Below are 25,340 nucleotides of genomic sequence, written 5' to 3'. Positions count from 1 at the left end.
CATTTCATGTTGTTTTTTCTCTTGGCAAAAACGGGCTTCCATAGAGGGTAGTAAAATGTAGACAGAAAAGTGATAAAAACTTGAAAATTAAATCGTAGTTTAGAAACAATCAGCTGTAACTAACAATAAATAAAATCCTTATTTGGATGAATCTTCATTCAACAGATGGTCCAGGATCCAAAACGTCAACAGGTGTCCTCAGAGCCAGCACTCTCAGGAAAACCTTTGCTACCACAAGCAGACTTTATATCGGTTAGTTAATGTGGGAATCAGCAGCATGTTTTCAAGGTAAAGTGCATCTTATCACTAAGCAAAGTGATGGTTTTAGCAGATATACTGTAAGTTATAAACAGGTACTGCAGCAGGATCCAGGTTTTCACACTGTCTGCCTGCAGGCTGCTAACATGTCGAAGTACGCTCTCAGTCTCCTGATCCTCCTCGTGGCCTCTGACGGCTCCTGGGCTGAAGAGAAGGTGAGGAAACGGGTCAAATCTTTGTGTTCAGATTTAATAATAAGATAACAAGATTCAAACTTTACTTTTATGCTTTGTTGGTAACGTCCTGCTGGGATTTTTTCTTGTTTCTCTGAATGACATCAGGAGAGTTTTCTGTCATCCATGGATCTGTTCTCTTAACAAGCTTCTAAAATCCACACACACACATATCATTGAACTGCTGCGTAATGTAATGTTAACTTCATTTCACAGGGAATATGTATAAAATGGACAAAAACAAGAACATTTTAATTTATGGTGCAATACTAACAATATTAATAAAAGAAAAACACAAGAAGACTTCACGAGATTTTGAATGATAGACACTTAAGATTATGTGAGGGCGTCAACTATCCAATATTATGAAATGTCTTTTAGAATTTGACTTGGAAATCAAAATTAGAAATGTATAACATAATAAAATGCAATACAGTATAATATAAGTTCATCTTAGTAAACACTACACATTAGAGAGACAGTAAATAACTGGAAAAGACATAACGACGAAAATACAAAAATTTATTTTCCATCAAATTAGCGCTGGTTCTTTGAGCTTCATACGTTCAGGATTCATTGAACCTTGGTTCTATGTTTTCACCAGTTTTGAGCCACACAGTTGCTTTAGAACCAAATAATAAGGGCAGCTGTAGCTGAGGGGTAAAGCGGTCGTCCTCCAACCTGAAGGTAGGCAGTTCGATCCCCAGTTTTCCCTATCTGCATGCCGATGTGTCCTTGGGCAAGATGCTGAACCCTGAATTGCCCCTCATAGAACAAGAAAGTGCTGCTGATAGATGCACTGTCTGAATGTGTGTGTGAATGGGTAAAACTGTACTGTAAAGAGCTTTGAGTGGTCATCAAGTCTAGAAAAGCGCTATATAAATACAAAACCATTTACCATTCCATGTCTGTGGAAAAGGGTTTGAAGAGAAACAAATTGAAGACGGACACACACAATGACATTGTGTTGTTTTCAGCACTTTGCACATATTCTTTTCAGATTAACACTTGAAACTTTTCATAATTGAATGGTGTCATCTCCCTGTTCCAGGATCTGCCTGTCTCTGAGCTCCTGTGGAGAGCCAACCGTGATGTTGGTAAGAAACTTTACATGTCCAAACCACAGACTCTGTATAAAGATGGATGACATGACGGCCTTCCACAAGTGAAGCCAAAGCATCAGGATCGCCACCTGGTGGCTAGCTACCATATTGTTCATAAATCCTGCTTCCTCCATGTTAGTAGATGGGACATGGACCAAATTAAAACTCAAAATATGCATCATATACATTTTTCTCAAAGATGTTTTTATGTGATTTCAGGTAGTTCTTATCACACTGAAGTTTGTTCAAGTGTATTCAATTAATTAGCTCAGACTGACTCGTGATTGGTCGAGTAAGTGTATTGATGGCACCTTGCTCCCTCCCCTGATTGCTACTTTGGCTTCAAATGCAAAAGATGGCAGCGTTCATATCCATAATATTTTAACTTTATTTTAGGATAGTAGGAGGACGGAACATAATGGTTTCCTTCCTATGTTGCTTCCTATAAAACACTGGCAGATCAGTGACTATTCAAGGCAAATGTCCGATTCCTATTGTCATGAATTCAATACCCGTGTTTTGCTTCCATAAATAACATTTTGACAGCTGTAACAGCTAGTTAGAGGAATGGTCATAAGTATGTCGACAGCCCTTGTGTGCATACTTATGTTGATGTTTTTATTAATATTTAACATTTAAATTGATGTAGGCAGAGTAAATAACATGGACATATTTGACCTGTGACAGGAGGTCGTACATTAACCAGTATGAGGCTGGAAACCAGAAGTCCAGTAAAACAAAGTGACTTGAAGTTTACTGTGGATATTCATGCTGTATGAACATCTATCTATCGCCACCTACAGGCCAAAATGTCAAACTTGCACATGCACAAGGTCATAAAATATATTATTGAGGATTAAATTCATGCTCCATAATGGATAAGTAAAGATTAGAACTGTAAAAATGTAATTATCAATGTCGTTATATTTTCAGAATGTGTGGTGAATCAAATACAAAGATTGAATTTGTGGAATAGTTTTGAAAAGGACATTAAAATGTATAAGACGTAAAACTAATTTGTTGCTATTGAGCACAACTGTGTACATGAATTTGTATTATAGATTATTGAGAAAGTATAATATACATATAATATATATATATATATATATATATATATATAATTATTTCAGCACATAAATCTAAAACAATCTGCAGGTTTAAATGCTGTGTTATAAGTCTGCATTATTTTGGACAATGTAAATCTGCTTTGAGTTGTTTCAAAAAATGTTTTCTTTATTATTTATTTACATATTTGAGTTGTATACTTTGAAAATGTCACGTAAACTTGACTAAACCAAACTAAAAAGAGATCATGAGAAAGGCTTTAGCTATAACTTGAACTTTTCTACAACAATGTGAGTTAACAACACTGATGTTGGTCTAAACTTGTAATTTTGATCAGATTAGTAACAGATTAAATGTATAATCTCAGTCAAACCTTCCACATGTATATTTATATTATTTCACAAACTAAGCTCCCTTTTCCCGGTAAAGTTAAATTGAGACTTTGACATTTTCTTCCAACAGTGCGTAGGGAGGATGAGCCCCTCGTCATAGATGACATCGCCTATGACGATGAGAATGAGAGAAACAGTGATCCGTGCGTCAGCTACGGCTGCATGTGGCCCAGGTCGGCTGATGGGAACATATACGTGCCCTACACCATCGCCTCACACTACTGTAAGTGACTGGAGAGTTGTCAACAGTTGTCCACTATGACATGATACTTACAGGAATGCTGGCATCTGATCCATGAAAAGTAATGGAAGATTCAATTTGTGTTATATTTTTATTGTTGGTATGATCATTAATTATGTTAATGATTAAGTGTTGTATAGATCTATTAAGTTGATTGAAGGATTGTTTGAAAACATTTTTACTTTTCTGAAATGTTTTAACACAGCTTGTGAAACTCTCTCACAAAGTTCAGTGTGTTCATATTATTATTTTTTTGTAACTTTTTTGTAGCTGTACTAATAATTCTAATTCTAATTGCAATAATCAAATAGGGGTGAATTTGGGTAATCTGGGACATTTTAAGCAAATTTGACTTCTGCGATTTATTCCAATATCTGTTCTATACATGTTTTCTAACCACTCCAGAAGAAAGAATGGAGATATCATACTCAGAGAAGACATGACACAGCTTAAAGGGATCTTAACACCATACAAAAAGAAAATTCTGTCTGAATTTAATAATCTGGGACAGGTCACTTTGTAATCACACTTTTATAAGGCTTTTTAAAAAAAAGCCTAAATCACCTTACTTTATGCATGTCAAGCTCAATATTATCAATTTTTAAAAAGCATAACGAAAAAATGGTCTGTCTTTATATAACGCTTTTCTCTTGATGACCACTCAAAGCTCTTTACAGTACAGTTTTGCCATTCACCCATTCACACACACATTCATACAGTGCGTCTATGGGCAGCATCTTTTTCTATGAGGGGCCATTCAGGGTTCAGTATCTAGACGAAGGACACTACGGCATCGAACTGCCGACCTTCTGGTTGGAAGACGACCGCTCTACCCCTCAGCCCCAGCCACAGCCGTAGCAGAAAATATATATTATTCATAGAAATGTTATTAACTCATATTAACATGTAAAAGTAATATATTTCTTTAGAAAGAACCCTAGCCTAAATAAAGAAACTATACAATTAATTAAAAACATTCTATTAAAGGTGTATCAACAGCAGATTATTCATTCAGTAATTCACCTTTCTATTGGGCCTACTCAGGTACAAACAGTCCTTGCAGTCATTGACCTTGTCATGCAATTAAAAGGGGGAGCTTCTGATTGACACTTGCCCTGCCCCTTTCTGGTGACATTACCCTCATGAAGTCATGTGATTTCAGTCACATGATGTGGATGCTAACCTATAGAAAAAGTCCTTGACTAGATTTTGTTAGAATAGGAAATAGACTGAAGTTCCGGTGATCCACATTACCCAATGTCCCAGATTACCCAAATTCACCCTATCTGTATCCAACAGCATCTTTTCACTTCTCTTTTAGTGAAGTTTTCCGATGGATAAATATAACAGCAAATCATTATAAACTAAATAAATCATAACATTTTAAAATATAACTAGAAATGTTTTTATCCCGTTAAGTCTCTTTGTATATATTGTATGTAGAAATGAGACCAAACCAGACATTGCAGCTCCAAATATTTGTATAATGCAAAAAAATGTCTTTCCCTTTTTTTTTTTAAATTTTCCTTCTGCTTGTCATTTTTTTTTTTATTTAATCAGGTGTCACTCAGTGAAATACAAACTTTTGCCTCTGAACAGAGACAAAAGCTGCAAAGTGGCAAATATTAAAGTGTGTGTGTACAAGTATAGTATGGCTCCTCACACATGGACGTGTCTTTTCAGCTTCCCGTGAGCGCTCCATCATCGAGCGCGGGCTGCAGTCCTTCCATGAGGTCTCCTGCATTCACTTCGTCCAAAGAACCAGCCAGAGAGACTTCCTGAGCATCAAGTCCGACAGCGGGTAACAATCTGTGTGTGTGTGTGTGTGTGTGTGTGTGTGTGTGTGTGTGTGTGTGTGTGTGTGTGTGTGTGTGTGTGTGTGTGTGTGTGTGTGTGTGTGTGTGTGTGTGTGTGTGAAAATCAGAGATGCACCGATTAAGCAAGTAGTAGTTATAGTTGAGGTTATACAGTAAGTCTGCAGGAACTAAGTTTTATTAAGCATATTGACTGTTGGTGTACTATGAAATATAGTCAGTAGATATTAATTGGTATCAGTTATCAGACATGAAATTTACAATATAAAGGTAATTTTATAGGAAAAACAGGATTGCACATGTTTTGCGATTTTCTTAATGGCTGCATATAATCACACACATTTTAGATTGATGTAATCTCTTGGGTCAAGGTAAAGCTATTATTAAGCTATTTATTAATTCAAAAAAAGAATGAATTAAAGATGAAATGATAATAGTTTCCCTATTGAGCTTTATTTTAGTTCTAGATATAACAGAGACAATTTTTAGAAGTCAAATTTGTTCACTGATAAATTATTAAATATGTTGTATGAAATAATATTTCCTTCAGATAGTTTTCATGTGGTAACAATATCAGACAGGTCATGTCTGAATGAGTAAAATGAGTCCCACTGAAAGAACTGTTCCTGCCTGTTTTGATTATTATTATTTTCTTTTTCATTATATGCAGCTGCTATTCCTACGTTGGCCGCCGTGGTTACTCCCAAACATTGTCTCTAGACCGTCAGGGCTGCCTCTACCACAGCACCGTCCAGCACGAGCTGCTCCACGCCCTCGGCTTCAACCATGAGCAGTGTCGCTCCGACAGAGACCAGTACATCCGAATCCTATGGGAGAACATCCAGTCCGGTCAGCACTCACGATACAACCACAAAACCAACAGTAACATTTAGGGATGTAACTTCAACAATTGTTCACTCAATTATTTTATCAATGAATAAAACTATCATATTTAATCTTTTGTCAGAAAACAAAAAAACAATTGTAATTTCCCAGAACTTAGGGTGATGTATTCAGACTACGTTTTTGAATGGAACAACAGTCCAAATCTCAGCATCAGTTCATTACATTGGAGGAGCTGGACCAAGCTGTTATTTAGGCCTTTTTGCTTGAAAATGTTTGTAAAATGATCAATCGATTATCAAAATAATTGACAAGAACCTGGCCTGATCAAAGACACAGTTATTCAGTTTTTCCTGACCCCATGACTTTTCGATCTCTCAGGTTGGGAGTACGCCTTCGACAAGATCGACACTCTGAACATGGACACCCCCTACGACTACAACTCTGTCATGCAGTACCACAGGTTCGAGGACGCCGCCATTTGCCGAAACATTGACTGACTGTGCTGTGATTTGTTGGGAAGGAACAAAATTACAAATTTCCAAGCTTTGGTCTTATTTATACACAATTCTTAATTAAGTAAATACTGCATTATCACATAGTGACAACAAGCATTTACAACTAGTTTCTACTATCTATTTTATACAAACCAAACATTAAACAACCAAACTGTGCATTGATTCCAGGTTTGCCTTCTCTGCAAACAATAAGGCCACCGTGGTGCCCATCCCCAACCCTAATGTAGAGATAGGCACGGCCACCCAGATGAGCAGCAACGACATCAAGAGACTGAACAGGCTGTACAAGTGTACACGTTTCAAACCGTAAGCAACAGTGTGTGTGTGTGTGTGTGTGTGTGTGTGTGTGTGTGTGTGTGTGTGTGTGTGTGTGTGTGTGTGTGTGTGTGTGTGTGTGTGTGTGTGTGTGTGTGTGGGTGTGTGGAAAGAAATAAAAGAAATAAAAGAAAGGCAACACACAGTTACACATTACACACTTAACTATAGACATATAATGACATTTGTTTTTTGTTTCCTTCAACATGTTTCTGTTTTTTCTACCAGGTGATAAAAGCAGCCCTGACAACATGAAGCCGACTCACACATCAAATCATCTGTTTAAGATTCTGAGGATCCTCTCCCACTCTTTCATACAATTTGGCACATTATATCAACAGTAAACCTTCATGTTCATGTTCACTGCATCCTTGTTTGTTGTTTCTATACTACTAGACACTCGTGTTCCACAATCCAGCGTTTACTACTGAAGTTTGTGTGAGGAAAAAGACGTTTAATATATTACATTATCTACTCACCACTATGTGGATGGAGGGGCAGGTGATGTGTTTGAGTCCAGAAAACACTTTGGCCAAATCCAATACAGTTGAAGTAAATGGTGACCAATTCAAAAAACAAGCCCCGACATCATTTACACCAAGTTTTTAGTCTGAATGTCCGCTGTGATCCATACGTGAACACGGCTCCAGGGAACATAACAGAGGAATCTCTGATTTTAATCTGGACTTGACTCATATTTAGGTTTTAACTGGGATGAACCAGGGATAAGATTGTGCCACACGCTGGTCGGGGTGTGGGGGCTGTATGTCTACTGTCCGTATGTAGTGACCCAAGCTCTTCATCACCAAAATGAGTCACACACCAAAACAAGGGACATGTTGAAATGTAGAAGGAAACAAAACTAATACTGTAGTATTTGATCAGAGCCAAGAATCCTCTATCTATTTTCAGAAAGAGATACACAGGCGGGTGTTATTATTTGAAGATAATTATATTTATTTTCTATAACTCATGGGGGGTTAGAGGGTTGGAGGGTTTGTTTTGGGGGTAAACGAGCAAAAGAAAGGGGTGAACCCCAATACACTGAAGAACAGCGTATTGGGGTTCACAGACAGAGTCTTTGCTTCTACGGTTCTGAAAAGGCTTCGGTCAAAATCATGGCATTTATACGAAGAGATGAGTGGTTGTCTTGGGGACATATTTATCTGCCCTCTTCTCCGCTCTCTTCTGCCATCGCCTTGTTGCCTTTGTGTGACAACGTTTTTTCTTCTTTTTTAATCCCTTGTTTGTTGGTGTCGACAATTTCAGTAACGTGACAACTGATTTACCCAATCCTCTCCTCTCCATGCAGCCAGCCACAGTCTGACAGGCTGCTCAGTGAGCTGGCTCTGGCTACTGGGGGCTTCAGGAAGGGCCTAAAACATTGAAATCCCATAAAAACCAAACAACATTGTCATGAAAGTGCTGCAAGTGGTCATCTAGATTATTTTGGTGAAACTAACCAGTTGTAGGTGTCAGTTAGTCAGTCAGTGAGGGCTGCTTGCACCAACTTGTCTTTATAGGACTGGTTAGAAACGGAGCAGAAGAGATCTTAGAAATTAGAGATGCACGTCATTCTAATCCACACGTATACTCATCCACCCAGTACCCACCCATTACTTTCTCCAATTTATTTATTTTTCATATTGGTGAAATACAATGAAAAAACTTTAAATATAAGTGACACATATATATTGACAGATGGGAAAAGACAGACAATAACATAACAATTATAACTAGGGCTACGTTGTAGCACTAACGGGCCCGAGCACAGGCAGTTTGAAGCCTGTTGCGGTTGGTGGAGAGAGCGATCATTGAACAAGCGCACGTCTCCACGTTGCATGCGTTTTGCGCACTGCGCCAAGGACAAATGCTTCACTTCCTGTGTCCGTCACGTGATGTCGATCCTTGCCTGCTAATTGCTCATTACGGTCCACGCTATCAAATAGCACATCACACTGTGAAAATTGTATGTAAATCGAATGATAGTTGTAAAACAAAGCTTACTTCCTGTTGCCAGTAGGTGGCGCCATCACTATTATTACATACATACTAATATATCTGTTGAAGTAGGGGCTCTGATGTAGCGTGAGCAATTTTGTGTCAATTGGACAATGTTACAACAACTTAATTATCACACTGATCAGTAGGTGGCGCTAAGACCCTGCACTAATATTAATATATGGAGCTGTGCACGTCTGGATTGTGATTATAGGTCAGCATTTGGGGTCCAGTAGGATAATGCAGAGTGGATTCACAAAGTACTTCCTGTTTCATGGTGAATCAGTAGGTGGCGCTATAACACTGAGGAAATATTGACACATAGAGCTGTCCAGGCTTGATCTCTGATCATGAGACAGAAGTTTGGCAGTGATAGGACAATGCACACTGTAGTTATGACAACATCGTCTCCTTTGGCGAAGGATGATCCTTCGCCGCACCTCAATGTTTACACGGTTTGAGGAAATGTCACGATTCTGACCATGGTCCAATGACTTGACTGAGCTCATTTGAGCTGTATATTGTAAAGCAGCCAGGAGAAGTTCATCAAAGTATGAAACATGTCACTTCCTGTTGCCAGCAGGTGGCGCTGTGATTTTAAGTCATGATTTATGTGTAGATGTCATCAGGCCGGGACTCTTGTCTTACATGTCTAGTTTTGACTCGATTGGACCAAATATATCTGAGATACAGAACCTCGTGTTTTAATGGCCTGTAATCAAACTTTGAGGCAACGCCACGGTCACACCGTGTGACGAAAAATCGATCTTTGAGTTAGTTTTTATCTCCATCTTGTTTAGATGACACTCATCTCAATTTGAAGTTGATCTGATGAAAGCCCTGGGACAAGTACTTCGAAGTAAAAATGTGGAAAATGGCCAAAATGGCCACTAAAGTCAAAATGGCGGGCTTCCTGTTTGGGCTAGCATATCTATCTAAGAGACTTATTTGTTTGTTATGAAAACACATGTCCCCATCGATTTTTGTACATGTCGGCCAATCGTGGTGCCGGGGCTGCCGTTTAGGGGGCGCTAGTCAGTTATTTTGCCACGCCCATTCCTTAAGGTGGCGCAAGGTTTTGGTCATCGATTAAAAGAGCAGATAAAACACAAATTAATATCTTGACAGTCCAGTTCGGTCTCCTTATTCAAATTCAAGATTCAAGATTCAAGATTCAAGAGTTTATTGTCATATACACAACGATAACATTAAGCATTGACATGCATTGAAATGCTTGGGTCACAGGCTCTCTTATAACAATTCTCAATCAAAATTTAAAATTTAAAATAAAATATACATATCTAAAATATATATATACACCTAAAGAAAAAAAGAAAAACAATAGTGCAAGTGTGTGCAATAGTGCAAATATGCAATAGTGCAAATATGCTAAGGTGCAGAGTTATGACAGATTGGAGGAGTTTAAAAGTCTCATGGCCTGGGGGATGAAACTGTCTCTGAGCCTGGTGGTGCGGGCCCGGATGCTGCGGTACCGTCGGCCAGACGGCAGCAGGCAGAACAGTTTATGGCTGGGGTGATAGGGATCTTTAATGATCCGGTTGGCCTTCTTCCTACTGCTCATGTTTGTCTTCTTTGTCGAGGGGTTCCCATCCCTGTGGGATCGTGCCTCTTTCTCATCCTCATCCTGATTGGGCCCGTTTGCCCACTCGTGCCTTTTGAATGGCTGCCAGTCACTCATTCCTGCTGTGCTTGAGACTTCTGGTCTGTGGTGTGAATAAGAAAATAATTTAATTCTTGATCTTAAAGCAGTGATTTGACATTTCTAAAAATGCACATTCTAAACTGCACTTGGCTGCAGATCCATAGTTAATGAGAGTTTTATCATTCTTCCCATTAAACTCTGAGCAAAAAACAAGAATATTTACCAAAATGTTGAACTGTTCTTCTACAATATAAAATGATCAAGACAGGAAGATATTTCAAACACTCACATGGTGCCACGCTTTGCATTCATTTTTGAATGCTTCTCATTTGTCATCCCAGCAGGGCTGCGCTCCTTGGCTGGGCTGGCAGGGCTGCGCTCCTTGGCTGGGCTGGCAGTGCTGCTGGAGGCGTCCTCCTTCAGGGACATTTGAAGGATCACCTGGTCTCCATGTCCTCCATCGTCAGAGCTTGGATCCTGACAGATGTCCATCAGATCCTTAGATGACTTCACACTGGAAGACAAATGAAACTGCTGAGCCAAACACCTTAATCACCTTATATCTCAGATATTTTTTACCCATGTCTATCAGCACAGACTTACACAGACCATCTAAGCACAAACTTACTAGAGGCTGTTTCTGAATGAACCCTGAAGGTGGCTCATCGTGATAAATGGATGCTGGAGCATTCTGCTGGGGGTAATTCTTCTGAACTGACTCATCATCAGCATCTGAGTCATTAGGTCCAAAAAGCACTGCAGGTCACAGTATTCTGCTTGGACGTCTTCTCCCCCGAGCGGATGAGTCCCCTTTAACAAGATGAGGAAAACCAACATTGTTACATGTCCTCGTGTTTGGATTATGAAAAGGTTGTGCTGTTATAAATTCATCCAGGCTGTTGATCACAAACGAGAATTGAAACTATTGACTGAAATGAAGAATTGTTTCATTGAGATAGTTTGCAGTGGATGGCACAGGGGAAAGAAACACAGACTGAAGGAAAGACACCATAATTAGTGAGCTAGTGGAGCCAGCTAAGTGGTTGTAAACTACTTTCTTACCATAAATCTGGCTTCCATCCAGCGTCTTGGCCAGAACGCATGAGGTAGGAAGTTTCCTTCATGCTCTGGATCTCTAATGGCAAACGCAACTTGCCTCAGCTGTGGAGAAAACACAACATTGTGAGAGTTAGTTAACTTCAAGTTTACATTGTTGATCATGTACATCAGGTGCACTTCTATTACTGAGACATATGGATGAAGTGTCTCTGATTTGTCTCATTAGTAAAATAGTAGAAATCAGTGAACTTCTACTGGAAACCCTCTCACTATAATAATCAAGTGTGTGGATTTAAAAATACACAAACATCACGGCAGAACTGTACGTGTTTGTTGTGATTTAAGTGCAGATACTGACCAATTCATTCTCATTAGAGCCTGGGAACAGTGGGCTGCCCATAGCCAGCTCAGCAGCAATACAGCCGAGAGACCATACATCGATGGCCCCGCTGAAAGGTTCTCTATACAGAACCTCAGGAGATCTTAGGATAAGAAACACAAACATATTACTGAGGTTTTAAAATGTACTAAACTCCTTGTTACTGTCAATATGTTACTGTCCGTTTCTGAGACATAAACCTGACATGCCAGCGTACAGGACTTGTCTAATTAATTACAGCAAACACAGCTGTCCCAGGTATACAGATGTGCTGTCAGTTACCTACCTGTACCCCACAGGCTGGATGACATCACCGGTCTGTTCCTCAGGATCATCGAAGGCTAAACCAAAGTCAATGACTTTAACTCTGAGTGGCTTCCTGACATGGTCCACCAACATGATGTTATCTGGCTTCAAATCGGCATGAATGATCCCTGCGCTGTTCAGAAATTCCAAGGATGTAGCCAGCTGAAATCATGAAAAACATAATAATAATCATGAGCTACAGAGTTATTTCCTCAACAACAACTATAACAGACACATTTTAGCGACCAAGTTTACCCTTCACCCTACAAAGCAGTTAGTGTAAGAGCTTGAGTTTAAAAACAAACCTGCTGCAGAATGGGGCGGATCTGCTTCAGCTGAAGGTGTTGACCGGGCTGATCTGCTTGAATTTCTGCAGATCCATATCCAGGTGCTCAAACACATGACAGTAATGTCCCTTGTAGGTGAATGACTCGTCGAATCTGACAATGTTGAACCTCTCTGAGTGGAGCGCCTTCATGGTTTGAAGGGTGACCTCCTCTTGCATGGCGCTGTCAATGTCTTCCATGCGTTTGATCATTTTTAATGCCACCGTTTCATCGGTGGTCACATTCCTGCATTGGATGACCACTCCATAGTAGCCACTGCCCAGGATTTTCTGTGCCTGATACTGTGTAGTGGGGGAGGGGATCAGGTCTCCTACAGTGATTTCTAACTCACTGTTTTGAGACATGGTGACAGAATAGTTCTCCTGTTGATTTTTCGGACTTGTCAGGAGAATAGAAAAGAAGGAAGTTAGACACAAAGCCACGTATGCTCTCACACAAACAGACAGTTCCCATGTATGTAGCAGAAATGTTTACAGCCAGTTCATCAACCTCAGTCGTTTTAATCTTGAAAATCAGCCAATACTAAAAGTACTGCTTCAATCAAAGATTCATTACAGGCCGATAAATATTTATCTCTTCTATTACTGTACTCCTAACACTATATCTACATATTTATTGTTCACGATTCAAAATCATGCCCACATTGTACACTAAGTAAGATATATAGAAGATAAAACTACTAATGACACATGAAAATATCTTTTCTCAACGTTTTACTCCCATCAAGCTCAAATTGTAACAACATTGTAATAACATACTTAATCTGCCTAATTCAACAAGCGTCAGCTGGAAAAAATTCAACTTACTCAACTAGGTTTGATCCAGGGAAGCTGATGTCCATTTCGGTAAAATGTTAAAATCTTTATAAACAAAGTGTTAATCTCTGTAATCACGCAAAGATTTTAGCCAAGTGCTCCTCACAATAGGTTAATGTGACTGAAGTGATGAAGCTGTGTGCCTATATACCTCTCACACAGCCTATATACCTCTCACACAGCCTATATACCTCTGACACGGCTTTGATGTCTAATTCGAATAAAGCCACACAATCAACGTCATGCCTTTGTAGTGATTTCTTTTCTTTTATGTGAATTTTCTTTTTCTTTTCTTTTAATCTTTGTCAACCATCGTGATTTAAACACTAGATGGCGCTAATGCACCTTGATGTCGGTTGCCACCCGCAAATAGACCACAAGGGTGGGCGAAGTGAAACACTGCTCAGCGAAATGACACATAAACACCTGCTGAAATACTAAAACTGCCTTAATGGTAGTTCTCACTCCTGTATGTTTTTTACTGGAACATATTTTTTAAGCTAATACACCCACACACATACAATCTTATCTCAGAAAATGTCTGTTAATCAATATGTGATTTTGTGTGTGTACAAATGTTTAGGTCTTTTCCAGTATAAACATTGACCTTGTCAGGACCAGTAGACCTGACGGGACCAAAGCTCAGTCCTGATGAGGCCAAACTTCATTTCTGTGTTCCTGGTTAAGGTTAAAGATCAGATGTGGATTGTTGTCAGGTTAAGGTAGAAGGATTACGTTAGGCTGTCCATTATGAATGGAAGTCAAGGTAAAGTCTGAAGCATAGCTCTGTATGTGTGTGCATGTCTATCTAGTTATAATGGCCCATCTTGGTTCAATTCATCATTGTGGGGTGGTTTTGCCTGGTCCTCACAGTCATTGGGTTGTTTGAGGGTTAAGACTTGATTTTAGAGTTAGAGGTAGATTTGGGCTATAAGTAGATTCAGGTTAGGTATTTAGTTGCAATGGTAAAGGTTAGAGAATGAATCATGTCAATGCGTGTCCTCAGAAGTCTAGAGACGAGCACATGCTCAAGAAATGTAATTAAAAAAATTTAAAAAAGGGATCAGTTTGCCTACTGTCTTTATTTGACCTTGATTTAATGTTGGGTTCATTATGAGTAGCTGTTAGCTTGAAGAGTTTAAGAATCACGCATTTGTTCATGCTGTTGATTTCTTGCCATGTCAATTTTTATAATTGAAAGCTGGAACCTGAAAGTGCACATGCAAATTAAACAGAAAAACAAGGCCCATTCAATAGATGAGTTTAAGGCTTAGGTTGTAACTGATTAAAAACTAAGCACATTCAATATAAAAAAATAATCTCATTTCCCGCACATCAGACAAATTACCCCATAGCCAAATTCTTTTGAGATCAGTAAGAGGCAAAAAAACTTCCTAACGTTATATCAAATACCCCAGATCCACACAAATGTAACGGGTTCTTTGAGACATGCCTGACCCCACACTATTTCATGGCTATCAGTTGAGGTTTTGCATAATCCCTACAAACTGACTTAAGTAACCTACTTAAGTTAAAATGAGTCTTGTTTACATTTTTGCAATCACATTGCATTTTATCATTGATTTCTGGCACAATGAAGACTTCCAATCACTGACCAGCTCTGTAGTTGAGTCAATTATACTTTAAAACACAATTTCCATATTTTTCCAAAAAAACAACATCAATATTTCATTTTGAGTATTTTATTGCAACAATGTTGAAAACACATTTGCCAAGAGATATTAAATTGTCTGCAGGTCAAACTCCGGTCGCCATAATACCACAGAATCTGAAAAAGAGGCAGCTTTGTTTTAATATCCAGAACAATAAAGTCTATTTGATATCATCACGACTCAGATATTGTACTCTAGCAGGCTTGTACTTACCTTTAGAGTAAAACATCAGGCTGTCTGAGGGCCAGAGGACATTACATCTGCTTTCTGTGGAAAGAAACAAGTCTTTTAAAATAAAACCAGGCATCAAGTAACAAAACATTTGTTTTAGACCACAACCTCAGAGAAATATGGAACGGTAAGGTATAATCAAGAAATATCATTTGGCAGAATCTTGTCATCACAGGTAGTGGTCCATTTAAGCAGATTTTCATGTTAATATTTTCTATCAAACCAACATTGGCACTTTGTCATAGACTTTGAAATACTTACCAAGGTCAGCCCAAGAGATGCAGCCTTTTCCTGGAGAAGAGACAGAAATACCCTTATTACAAGTCAGTGATTAGTCTATTAAGCTTCAAGTTTGCAGGTTACTCAGCAACAATGTTGTCCACATTACAAGTTCAGGTCAGACATTTGTTAAAGACATCACTGAACCAGCAAAAGCCATTTTGCAATTCTCTGAATTCTCACCTCAGTCAACCTCGTCTTGGCCGTTCAGTCGGATCTCAGAGAGCGATCAGAACCTGCAGACGACAGAACAGCATAAGATGAGTATGCACAACATACATGGGGTGAAGCTTTCTACGTTGACCAAATCAGATAGAGCTAATATAACAAGACTCCATGGTTTCAAGTCAGTCGTCATCTAATCATCACAAGGTCAGACTACAGGGATCATGAGGTTCACTAAAACCAACCAAGTTGTTGTTGCCAGCAGGTGGCACTGTGATTTTAAGTCATGATTTCTGTGTAGATGTCATCAGGCCGGGACTCTTGTCTTACATGTCTAGTTTGGACTCGATTGGACCAAATATATCTGAGATACAGAACCTCGTGTTTTGATGGCGTGTAATCAAATTTGGAGGCAACGCCACGGTCACACCGTGTGACGAAAAATCGATCTTTGAGTTAGTTTTTATCTCCATCTTGTTTAGATGACACTCATCTCAATTTGAAGTTGATCTGATGAAAGCCCTGGGACAAGTACTTCAAAGTAAAAATGTGGAAAATGTGGAAAATGGCCACTAAAGTCAAAATGGCGGGCTTCCTGTTTGGTCTAGCATATCTATCCAAGAGACTTATTTGTTTGTTATGAAAAGACACATGTCCCCATCGATTTTTGTACATGTCGGCCAATCATGGTGCCGGGGCTGCCCTTTAGGGGGCGCTAGTCAGTTATTTTGCCACGCCCATTCCTTAAAACCATATGAATAATTTCAGGGGGGCGGTGTTGATACACAAATGTAGTTTGAGGGAGGTTGAACCTCGAACACCGAAGTTATGGCAATTTCGTGTGTCACGGCGAGTTGATGAACTTTGACGCCACGCCACTAATATGGCGTTTGACGAAAAGTCACAGTAATCTTATGCCTACATTATCAATGTCTTGAGACCCATTTGCCACAGTTTGATATGGTTGCAGTAAGTGGATGCGGAGGAATACATCCAAGTGGAAGACATGCAAAAAACAAGACATTTCCTGTTGCCACCAGGGGGCGCTGTGATTTTAAGTCACGATTTCTGTGTAGATGTCATAAGGCCGGGACTCTTGTCTTACATGTCTAGTTTGGACTCGATTGGACCAAATATGTCCGAGATACAGAACCTCGTGTTTTGATGGCGTGTAATCAAACTTTGACGCCACGCCACGGTCACACGGTGTGACGAAAAGTTGAAATTCAAGTTAGTTTTCATCTCCATCTTGTTGTGATGTCATGCATCTCCATATGAAGTTGATCTGATGAAAGCCCTGGGACAAGTACATCAAAGTAAAAATGTGGAAAATGGCCAATATGGCCACTAAAGTCAAAATGGCGGGCTTCCTGTTGCTTTTTTCCCATTGCACCTCTGACCTTTTTTGTTTGTCTGGTCATGATACACCTGGGCTATGATTTTTGTGAAGATCGGTGAAAGCTAACTGAGGGCTTTTCCTTAGATGGCGCTGTTGAGCCATTTTTCCACGCCCATTTCAAATTACTCCAGAATACGATGACTTTTGGGGTTTTGAATTCCCTGCAAACTTTGGTAACAATTTGAGCATGTCTAGGCCCTGAAAAAGCCCCAAAAGGGAAATACAAATCCTTCGAAATACAATAGGGCCTCCCACCGGTGGTGCTCGGGCCCTAATTATGTATTATTAGTTTTCATGAAGATACGTAGCAGCAACACACACACACACACACACACACACACACACACACACACACACACACACACACACACACACAACACACACACACACACTATTAAATAGCATATTTAGTGTAAGCTTGGTCTGCACGTCATTCTGGCATCTTAAAAATACTTTTTATTTGGCCTGAAGTGGCATAAAACTGTTGAAAAGCAGCAGCTGTTTATCATCTCACATAACTTTAAAAAACACACAATGGCCTGGGCTTTTATTTCTAACTGACTAAGGATGTAGTATTGAGATTTGATATTGATGTATGATGAGATTTGTTTATCACAAACAGGAAGTGCATGAATCAGAATGAGATGGTCTTCACAGCACAGTCTTTTCTAAATTAAGTCTTTCTCTCTAACCATAATTTCCACAGGAAACTCGTTATGAAATATTGTAGGTGTTTTCTATCCTCTATCAGATGGTTTTCATTTTCCCATCAAAGGCTCAACATAACAGTTTCTTTGTGGGTTCAACTAACTCTGTGAAATAATTATTGCAGTTACCAGCAACACCAAAACCACCTGGGTATATACACTTTGATTTGATGGCGGGATTGATTATTGTTCTTACTGTGAGACTGTTCTTGGTTTGCAGAGGGAGATCAGGTCAGGTTTGTTTTTTCTCATTTAGCTGATAATATTTTCACTCCAGTTGTGATATCAACTTTTTCTATGTCTGCTGCTACTTAAACTTGTGACTGTGATTACAAGAAAAACTCACGGACCATTACACCTGCCTTAAGTAACACATTTCAACCTGACTTTGAAAATGAGGCAAACATGACTCACCGAAGTTTACACATTAACATGCAAGTCAGAGACAATAAAACAAATTTGTTTTGGATGAATATTTATTGGTTAGCGTGATAAAAGTGAATTTGACTCCCACCACCTTAGAGCAAACAGGAAAATCTTTCACTCACATGAATCATTGACTTTCTTGTTTAGGAGGAAGAGTAAAGAGAGTGAAGTGACTTGGATACTTCAAGTCATCTATCCTGGGATTGCAGTAACCCATCAGAATGAATGATCATCTGCATAGTTATCTTCAATGATTCATCACAACAGTAGTGAATGAACATGGGTCACAGCCACTTCAGTGTCACTAGTTCCTGCAGTACAGCAGGTTGATGCGGTTGATGTCATTCTGGCTCATCTGCTTGGCCTGGCCAAAGACAGCGTTGGAGTTGGGAATAGCCACCATAGTGGGATTGTAGTTATCTTTGGAGAAAGCCAGTCTGGAAGAAGGAATGACACGACCGGGGGTTAGTGATCATTTTGAATTGAACTTGTTTAGACTGGTCATGTTCTATGTATTTCTTGGAGTGAAAAAAATCCAATGAAAAGATTGAAGCCAGAGATAAAACAATACTATACAGTACACACTACAATACAGTATTTTTCATGTATCTTGAGTCCTGCACCAGGCCAGATACCTGTGGGTAACCCGCAAAAAGATATATTTATATGAATACATGGGTGAAGGTAAAAATGAAATAAATCTGGGGGGGCAGTGGGGTGAGAGCTGACAGAGTTTTATTTTAACCACTTCACTTCTGCTCAGACAACCTGTCACTAACCAGCCAGAACATCAAAATGGATTATAAAGACAGGGATAGCAGTGGTGAATACTTTCCCAGTGACTTATACAATGTATAAGCTTCTGATAGCAACAGGCTCGAACAGCACATCGTCCCTGAGGAAACAAACTGACAGCTGCAGGAGCACAGGTGCTGCAGCAATTCACAGATACTTTTCCAAGAACACAACTCAGCCTCCAAAACCCAAGAACAAGGAGGCCATGGCCATTTAATGTGAGAGATTGTGGATGCGGCATGTGAGCCATGGGTCGGGTCGCAGGTCATTGACAGGTCACGTTCATCACCATGAACACAACCACTAGATTATTTTGGCTCCATTCTAAATACACCCTCCTGTTACCATATTAAGTCTTTTAGCCTTTTATAAACATGAAACTTAGTATTTGTGAGCCACTTATAAAAATGTTATGTCCTCAGCAGGGACCAACAGATGTGAGGCTGGTTTTCATGATATTTTTCTCCGTTTTCTAAAACTATAGCCATCTTTATTCTAATAAGTATAAACAATGTAATCTATGGAGCCTTTATTTGTTTTTAGTTCAAGCTGAAAACTAAAAAAATGTACACACTGTAAAAGGAAGAAATTAAAACCCTGGCGCCTCTTTCACTTAGTGGAAGATATTATATGTATATGAATCTGTCAGTCTGTGTTGAAGTGGTCACAAAAACAAGTCTTTACTAAGATGAACATGAGTGAAGTTAACCGGCGATAAGAGGCTGTAGAGCCAGACAAAAACATGCTCACATTAAATTCCAAAACTCAATATACGGTAAGTAATATGGTGTCAGTTCACTTCCATACTAGCATGGCTGACACTTAGCATCACGCAGCCAGACTGCAATTTAACATGGATTTTTGTACTGACCTGCTGTAGTGCATGACGGAGCTGTAGTCATACGGAGTCCCCTGGTTCAGAGTGTTGATCTTCTTAAAGTTGTGTTCCTGACCTGCAATAGTGGAAGAAGTATTCGGATGCTTTATAATGATTCCAGTGGTGGATCTATAGGGGCCTCCTACACAGAGGTGCTAATTATATGTCCAATATCTATGCATTATTCCTGATTGAGTAGGGTGCACATTTAAGTTATTCCTTATTTACTATTAGCTCTATTGCTTTGAGCAAAACCAAATATCACTGAACATATTTAGAAAATTGCTTTTTGTTCATGCACAAATTAACAAATTCTCACATATATTGTTAGTATAGGTAGAAGTGACTATTCTATTTAAAAGAAAATACTGTAATGACAGAGACAATTCAGGAACCAATCAGATTTCAGCTGCCCCCCTTGGCCCCACCCCTGGAGTACTTAAAGGGCCCATATTTTACACCTTTCTGGGATTTAATTTGAGGTATTGGTCCCCTAAGATGATATATCAGTGGTTTAAAGTCGAAAAAACTGCTGCAATGTGTATTTCCATGTCCTCTCTTCTGCCTCTCTCTGGAGCTGCAGACAGAACAGGCTGTTTATGGCTGCCTCTTGAGCCCCTCCTCTAATTGGCTGACTGCACTTTGAGTGACACGCGACCAGGCCTATCACCGGTCTCATTCTGGCGCATTGACGATCTCTGGTAAACACAGCTGAAAGTCACATTGTTATGTTTGGATGTGGCTATAGAAGACCAGCCACATATTTGCAGTTGGTTACAACAGGATGTTTCTGAACGGTAAGTTACACCGTCCTCATGTTTGTTCAAGTTTTAGCAGGACAGTCGGCGAATGTAGGAGTAACGTATTAATGTAATGTAATATAATATAATATAATATAATATAATATAATATAATATAATATAATACATAATTTAGTATAACACAGTGTAAAAATGCACATATTTTCTTCAAAAGGTACTTTGGTATCAAATGTAAGTCAGTTAAGTATTTAATATGGCAACTTTCAGAAACGGAAAATGTATATCATTTAATATAATGATAATATTTGCATATTAATGTATATTTGTCAGTCATGTGGGCAACATTCTGAGGTAAATTTTATCTTATGTTTAATTGTGCATCAAATGTTATAAGTCAATCACAAGTTTTGTATGTAACATGACCACAGCTAACAGTAGTCATAATAATTTACCTTCATCATCAAATCATAAAGAAACTAAATAATGGGATAGACTTATTTATGTTGCACACATCTATTGTTTGTGATAAAAAGCAAATATGTGAAATGAAACATAAAGAAAACAGAGGAACAGGACACATCTGATGAGGGATTCTAACTTGTGACATTTTTTTAGAGAGCTAAAAGAAATCTCCTAAAATCCTCCCAGGTCACATTTGAATTTGCAGAACAAAACAATGACCGTGAACAGTGACCTGTTATCTCTTCCCCTTCATCGCTGCAACCTACCACTGATGACGTTCTGCAGCAGGACATTGATGTGCTGGTCCCTGTCAGAGCGACACTGCTCGTGGTTGAAGCCCAGTGCGTGGAGCAGCTCGTGCTGGACCGTTCCATAATAAACGCAGCCCTGGCGGCTCAGAGACACTGTTTGGCCATTTCCCTGGCGACCCACGTAGGAGTAGCATCTGCAGGGATGTTGGGACAACACACATTGAGAATTGTTCATCCTTCTGCAGGCTCCTTGAGCAACTCCCTCACCTCTCTTTTACTGTTGTCACTCATGCATTGTGGGAGTAAAAGGCTGTGTTACGTACCCGTCCAGGGACTGGATGTATAGGTAGTCCCTCTGGTTGGTGCGGGGGAAGAAGCGAATGCAGGTGGAGTAGGAGAAGGAGTTGAGGCCTCTTTGGATGAGGTCCAGCTCCTGATTGGCTGCAGGTGGAAACACAAAGAGGAATGCCACACTTTGAATAAAAAAAGACTGAGAGGGACAAAGCTCTGTATTTTTGTTACTGTCAACTAATCTCATGAAAATACCAAAACCAACAATGTGTCCGTGTCTTAATATGTAAAAATGAGCAGCACCAGTTTTTTGCAAACAGTATTCAAATAGGAGTTAATAGTGCATTCGCAATCAAACAGTGACTTTCCTGTTTTGTAAAAGTGCCACAATGTATAAGCTTCAGATAGCAACAAGCTCACTCAGCACGTCGTAAATAGTGCATTTGTGCAAGATTTGTACCAATAAGGCCTTTTGCCTGCTGAAAGGTAAATAGTTCTCTGTATTCCATAGATCTTTGTTTCAATGACGACAGCAGCTGTAATTGGTTTTAAAAAGTACTCAGATTATTACATACACTACAATAAATATAACTAACGTTGGGGTTCAACTAAAGACTAACACACTAAATCCTATTTGTGATATAAACCAACAGGTTTCAGGCACAGTCTACAGGGGGGATGCATTGGGGCACTTACAGTAATGATTAGCGATGACATAGGGGACGTAAACCTTGCCATCAGTGGCTTTAGGCCACTTGCATCCAAGCAGGACGCAGGGGTCGGCGTTCCTCAGGGTGGGCAGACGGGACACGGCGATGTCCCCGTCAATCTGGATACCGTCACGGTCATGGTCTGCAGAACAGACAGAGCAGTGACATCAAAGCCAATCAAACATTACATTACATTATATTACATTATATACACAACTACACTGTATTAAATGATCATTGAATAAAATCAATTCAAAATGATCCAGGTTTGATAAATCAATTGACATTTTGCCATTTCACAAGTGTAAATGATAAAAATCAATAAGCTCCTGGTTTTGTGCTGGATCACTGTTACACTAACAGACTACCAGGACACTTAAGCACAACAGAACCATAATTCATGTTGTGAGAAATGTCTGAATTTCCTAAAATGACAAGTTTAAAATGTTTAATATGAATAAAGACTTGACAGTGATGGTTTGAAACCCAGCAGCAGAGTCTTCAATTCAACATTTTTACAGTTTGTGTTGTTTGGGTTGGGTATGGTTCATGATGCATTCACGCTGCCTCACTGAGATTCTCATTGGCTTTCTCCAGCTGCTCTGTGACAGTCGGGTCTCTTTCAGCGTCACCGTTACTGTCACCATTTGCACTCCTCACCACCTGCACACAAAAAGTGACAAAGAGATATCGTATGGCAGATATTAAGAATATTTAAAAGGATTAGTTGATTATCTGAAGGTTGTATAATCACCTGGAACTAAGAATTGTTTTTTCATTGTCTTAGAGTGATATATCTACATCGGTTAAAGGTCAGTAGACCTGTCCCTACCCTGCCTCTGATTGGGTTAGGTTTAGGGCAGAGGAGTGATGATTGGCTGGAGTTAGTGTGAGAATATCAGGGTAAACCAATCACAAGCAGGGTCTTTTCCGAGCCTCAGGTGGAAGAAAAGCCCACCACGTTGGACCACTATGTTTCTACTTCAGCCCAGATTGCACAAACCAAACAGGAGGGGGGTCATCTCCTTTTTTTTGTCTCCCTTTTTCTTTCTCCCCTTCTTCTATTTTCTTCTTCTTTTTTATTTTGCTAACCTCTTTACTTAACCTCAAATCATTGGTTATTTTGGCATCACACACCACCCGGACTGCCATTACACAGTTACACTTACACACAGAAATCCACACAACAGACTGCTCTGCACCTCTCGAAGGAAGATCTCGTATATGCTTATCTGTTTGTCACCTGTTTCTGTTTGTGCTTTTTTTCTCACTCTTAGTTGCATTTCTCTCCCATGCATAGTATCTGTATCAACCATAACATTTTACGCTCAATACTATGTGTTACCTACTATGTCTCCTTTCACTTGATCACATTTTATGTAAGCACAACATTTGTTTTAATGCTGCAAAGCTTTATATAAAGCTGAATTACAGAGCTTTTATTTAGTTGTATTAAGTTATGAACTTGGGTCTGATGATTGTGTCGATTGCTTGAAAGACCTCTGAAATACTTGACATGCAATATATGAAAAAATAACACCAGTTAAGTTAATCATTCAAACTTATAATAATCTTCTGAAAAACATTGACTATAAAATCTTCATTGCAGATAAACCTGGTTGGATGAACACAAAGTTTTCGAACCTCACTCTGCACCATAGACTGTTTATAAAAAGCTCTGCACACAACGTCCAGCTCACAAACAATATAAAGTGACAGTATATTGTAGAACTGTTTGAGGAGGACTCACTAATGACAAGGACAAATTCTGAAGTAGCTCCAGAGCATTAACACAGGACAAGAGAACAGAACATTCCAAACAAGCAGGTTCAGATACAGGCACTGCTCTAGTTCTGGCTAAATCACTCTTATTGTGTAGCTGGAGAGACCACTCACCCCCGCCTCGGTCCAGGCTGAGACTGCAAGCAGGGCCAGGAGACCCAGGATGAACTTCATCGCTGCCATGTTACCAAACAACCTTCAGGCTGAAAGACACCACCAGTCAGACCACAACACACAGCAGCATGAGAAGCATGCATACAGTATCATTCACTTACCTTTATCCTTTGACTTCAGGTAGAAAAGTAGATGGTGTGGTGCTCTATGAGTGCGCTGATCATCCTCTTATAGGAAAACCTACAGAGGTCCACCCTCAGCATACACAGGACATTAACTCCCTAATCCTGCAAAAAGACAAACCTTGGATTCGTTCCATGCAGGACCTGAATGCAGCTAAGGGTGGGGGAATGAAATGATCCTGTAAAGTGACACACTGAGTTCCATGGAAGAGCACACGTGACAAGGAAATGGTAATAAATCATTTCCATGGAAGAGCACAAGTGACAAGGAAATGGCAATAAATCATTTCATTAATTAATACAAAATTGAGAAAAACACATGCATTAATGCATTTATTTACAAATTAATTCAAGAATCAATAAATAAATAGACTATGTTACAAAGTTGATCATTTTTAGATTCCATATTTTAATGGGCAATGAGAAAGAATTATAAAAATAACCGTGACACTTGTTCACAGTGATGTCTCATCTGTGGATCATACATGTACACATACAGTTAACCCATACATATGTTTGTTTTCTCTCATGTGTAGACTATTGTTTATTGTTACGTTATTCATCTAAAAAGAAATAAAATCCCATAGGAACTGATTTGGTGCAATAGAATAATTATTATTCCCTGTTTTGTTGATGGAGGTCGATAGAGGCTTTGCAGGGATCCATGTTAGAGCCTTCTGTCAAACTACCTGTTCCTTTTAGATGTAGTAAAGTAAAGTTATTGTTAAAAAATATTACTTTTCCACCAGTATTTGATGCCCTGTTAAAGAGTCTTGAGGCTTCACTTTAACCTCCTAATACCCACACACTGATCAAAGATGAGACATTAGAGAGCACCAGGTTTTATTTCGTGCAACAGCAACCTTTCAAACATATTTCAAGG

The 25,340-nt window shown here is 39.3% G+C and overlaps 2 protein-coding genes, 1 long non-coding RNA gene and 2 other non-coding genes across 5 annotated transcripts; 1 reads left to right on the top strand and 4 right to left on the bottom strand.

Annotated features, from left to right (window-relative positions):
• The first annotated feature begins 404 nt into the window (after positions 1–404).
• Positions 405–7,115, top strand: LOC118109520 (high choriolytic enzyme 1-like). The gene is made up of 8 exons (XM_035156677.2): positions 405–473; positions 1,543–1,588; positions 3,122–3,274; positions 4,976–5,093; positions 5,777–5,955; positions 6,331–6,412; positions 6,636–6,773; positions 7,011–7,115. Exons 1-8 carry the CDS (start codon positions 405–407, stop codon positions 7,012–7,014), a joined length of 789 nt encoding a protein of 262 aa, XP_035012568.1. The 3' UTR covers positions 7,015–7,115.
• A 7,929-nt stretch (positions 7,116–15,044) lies between these two features.
• LOC118109925 lies at positions 15,045–15,856 on the bottom strand. The gene is made up of 4 exons (XR_004696876.2): positions 15,719–15,856; positions 15,518–15,547; positions 15,239–15,292; positions 15,045–15,141 (listed from the first exon to the last, which is right to left on the bottom strand). It is a non-coding gene; the product is annotated as an uncharacterized LOC118109925 (long non-coding RNA).
• LOC118110338 lies at positions 15,362–15,434 on the bottom strand. Its single transcript, XR_004696957.1, has one exon. It is a non-coding gene; the product is annotated as a small nucleolar RNA SNORD47 (small nucleolar RNA).
• On the bottom strand, positions 15,616–15,682 carry LOC118110285. The gene has a single exon (XR_004696907.1). It is a non-coding gene; the product is annotated as a small nucleolar RNA SNORD78 (small nucleolar RNA).
• Positions 15,857–18,264: 2,408 nt separating the features above from the next.
• LOC118109726 (high choriolytic enzyme 1) lies at positions 18,265–24,500 on the bottom strand. The gene is made up of 8 exons (XM_035157068.1): positions 24,437–24,500; positions 24,276–24,364; positions 22,952–23,042; positions 22,366–22,521; positions 21,702–21,819; positions 21,394–21,572; positions 19,899–19,980; positions 18,265–18,669 (listed from the first exon to the last, which is right to left on the bottom strand). Exons 2-8 carry the CDS (start codon positions 24,342–24,344, stop codon positions 18,537–18,539), a joined length of 828 nt encoding a protein of 275 aa, XP_035012959.1. The 5' UTR covers positions 24,345–24,364; positions 24,437–24,500; the 3' UTR covers positions 18,265–18,536.
• Positions 24,501–25,340: the final 840 nt, after the last annotated feature.

The sequence above is a fragment of the Hippoglossus stenolepis genome, chromosome 5, assembly GCF_022539355.2.
Source record: "Hippoglossus stenolepis isolate QCI-W04-F060 chromosome 5, HSTE1.2, whole genome shotgun sequence".
In the NCBI taxonomy this organism is placed as follows: Eukaryota; Metazoa; Chordata; class Actinopteri; order Pleuronectiformes; family Pleuronectidae; genus Hippoglossus; species Hippoglossus stenolepis.
This window is presented reverse-complemented; position numbering and strand designations above follow the sequence as displayed.

Coding starts and splice junctions, on each gene's coding strand:
- LOC118109520 (XM_035156677.2), top strand. CDS start 405: ATGTCGAAGTACGCTCTCAGTCTCCTGATCCTCCTCGTGGCCTCTGAC. Junction 3,275..4,975: donor CACCATCGCCTCACACTACT/GTAAGTGACTGG, acceptor GTGTCTTTTCAG/CTTCCCGTGAGCGCTCCATC. Junction 5,956..6,330: donor ATGGGAGAACATCCAGTCCG/GTCAGCACTCAC, acceptor TCGATCTCTCAG/GTTGGGAGTACGCCTTCGAC.
- LOC118109726 (XM_035157068.1), bottom strand. CDS start 24,344: ATGGCAGCGATGAAGTTCATCCTGGGTCTCCTGGCCCTGCTTGCAGTC. Junction 23,043..24,275: donor CAGCCTGGACCGAGGCGGGG/GTGAGTGGTCTC, acceptor TTTTGTGTGCAG/GTGGTGAGGAGTGCAAATGG. Junction 18,670..19,898: donor TCCGTCATGCACTACAGCAG/GTCAGTACAAAA, acceptor TCCTTCTTCCAG/ACTGGCTTTCTCCAAAGATA.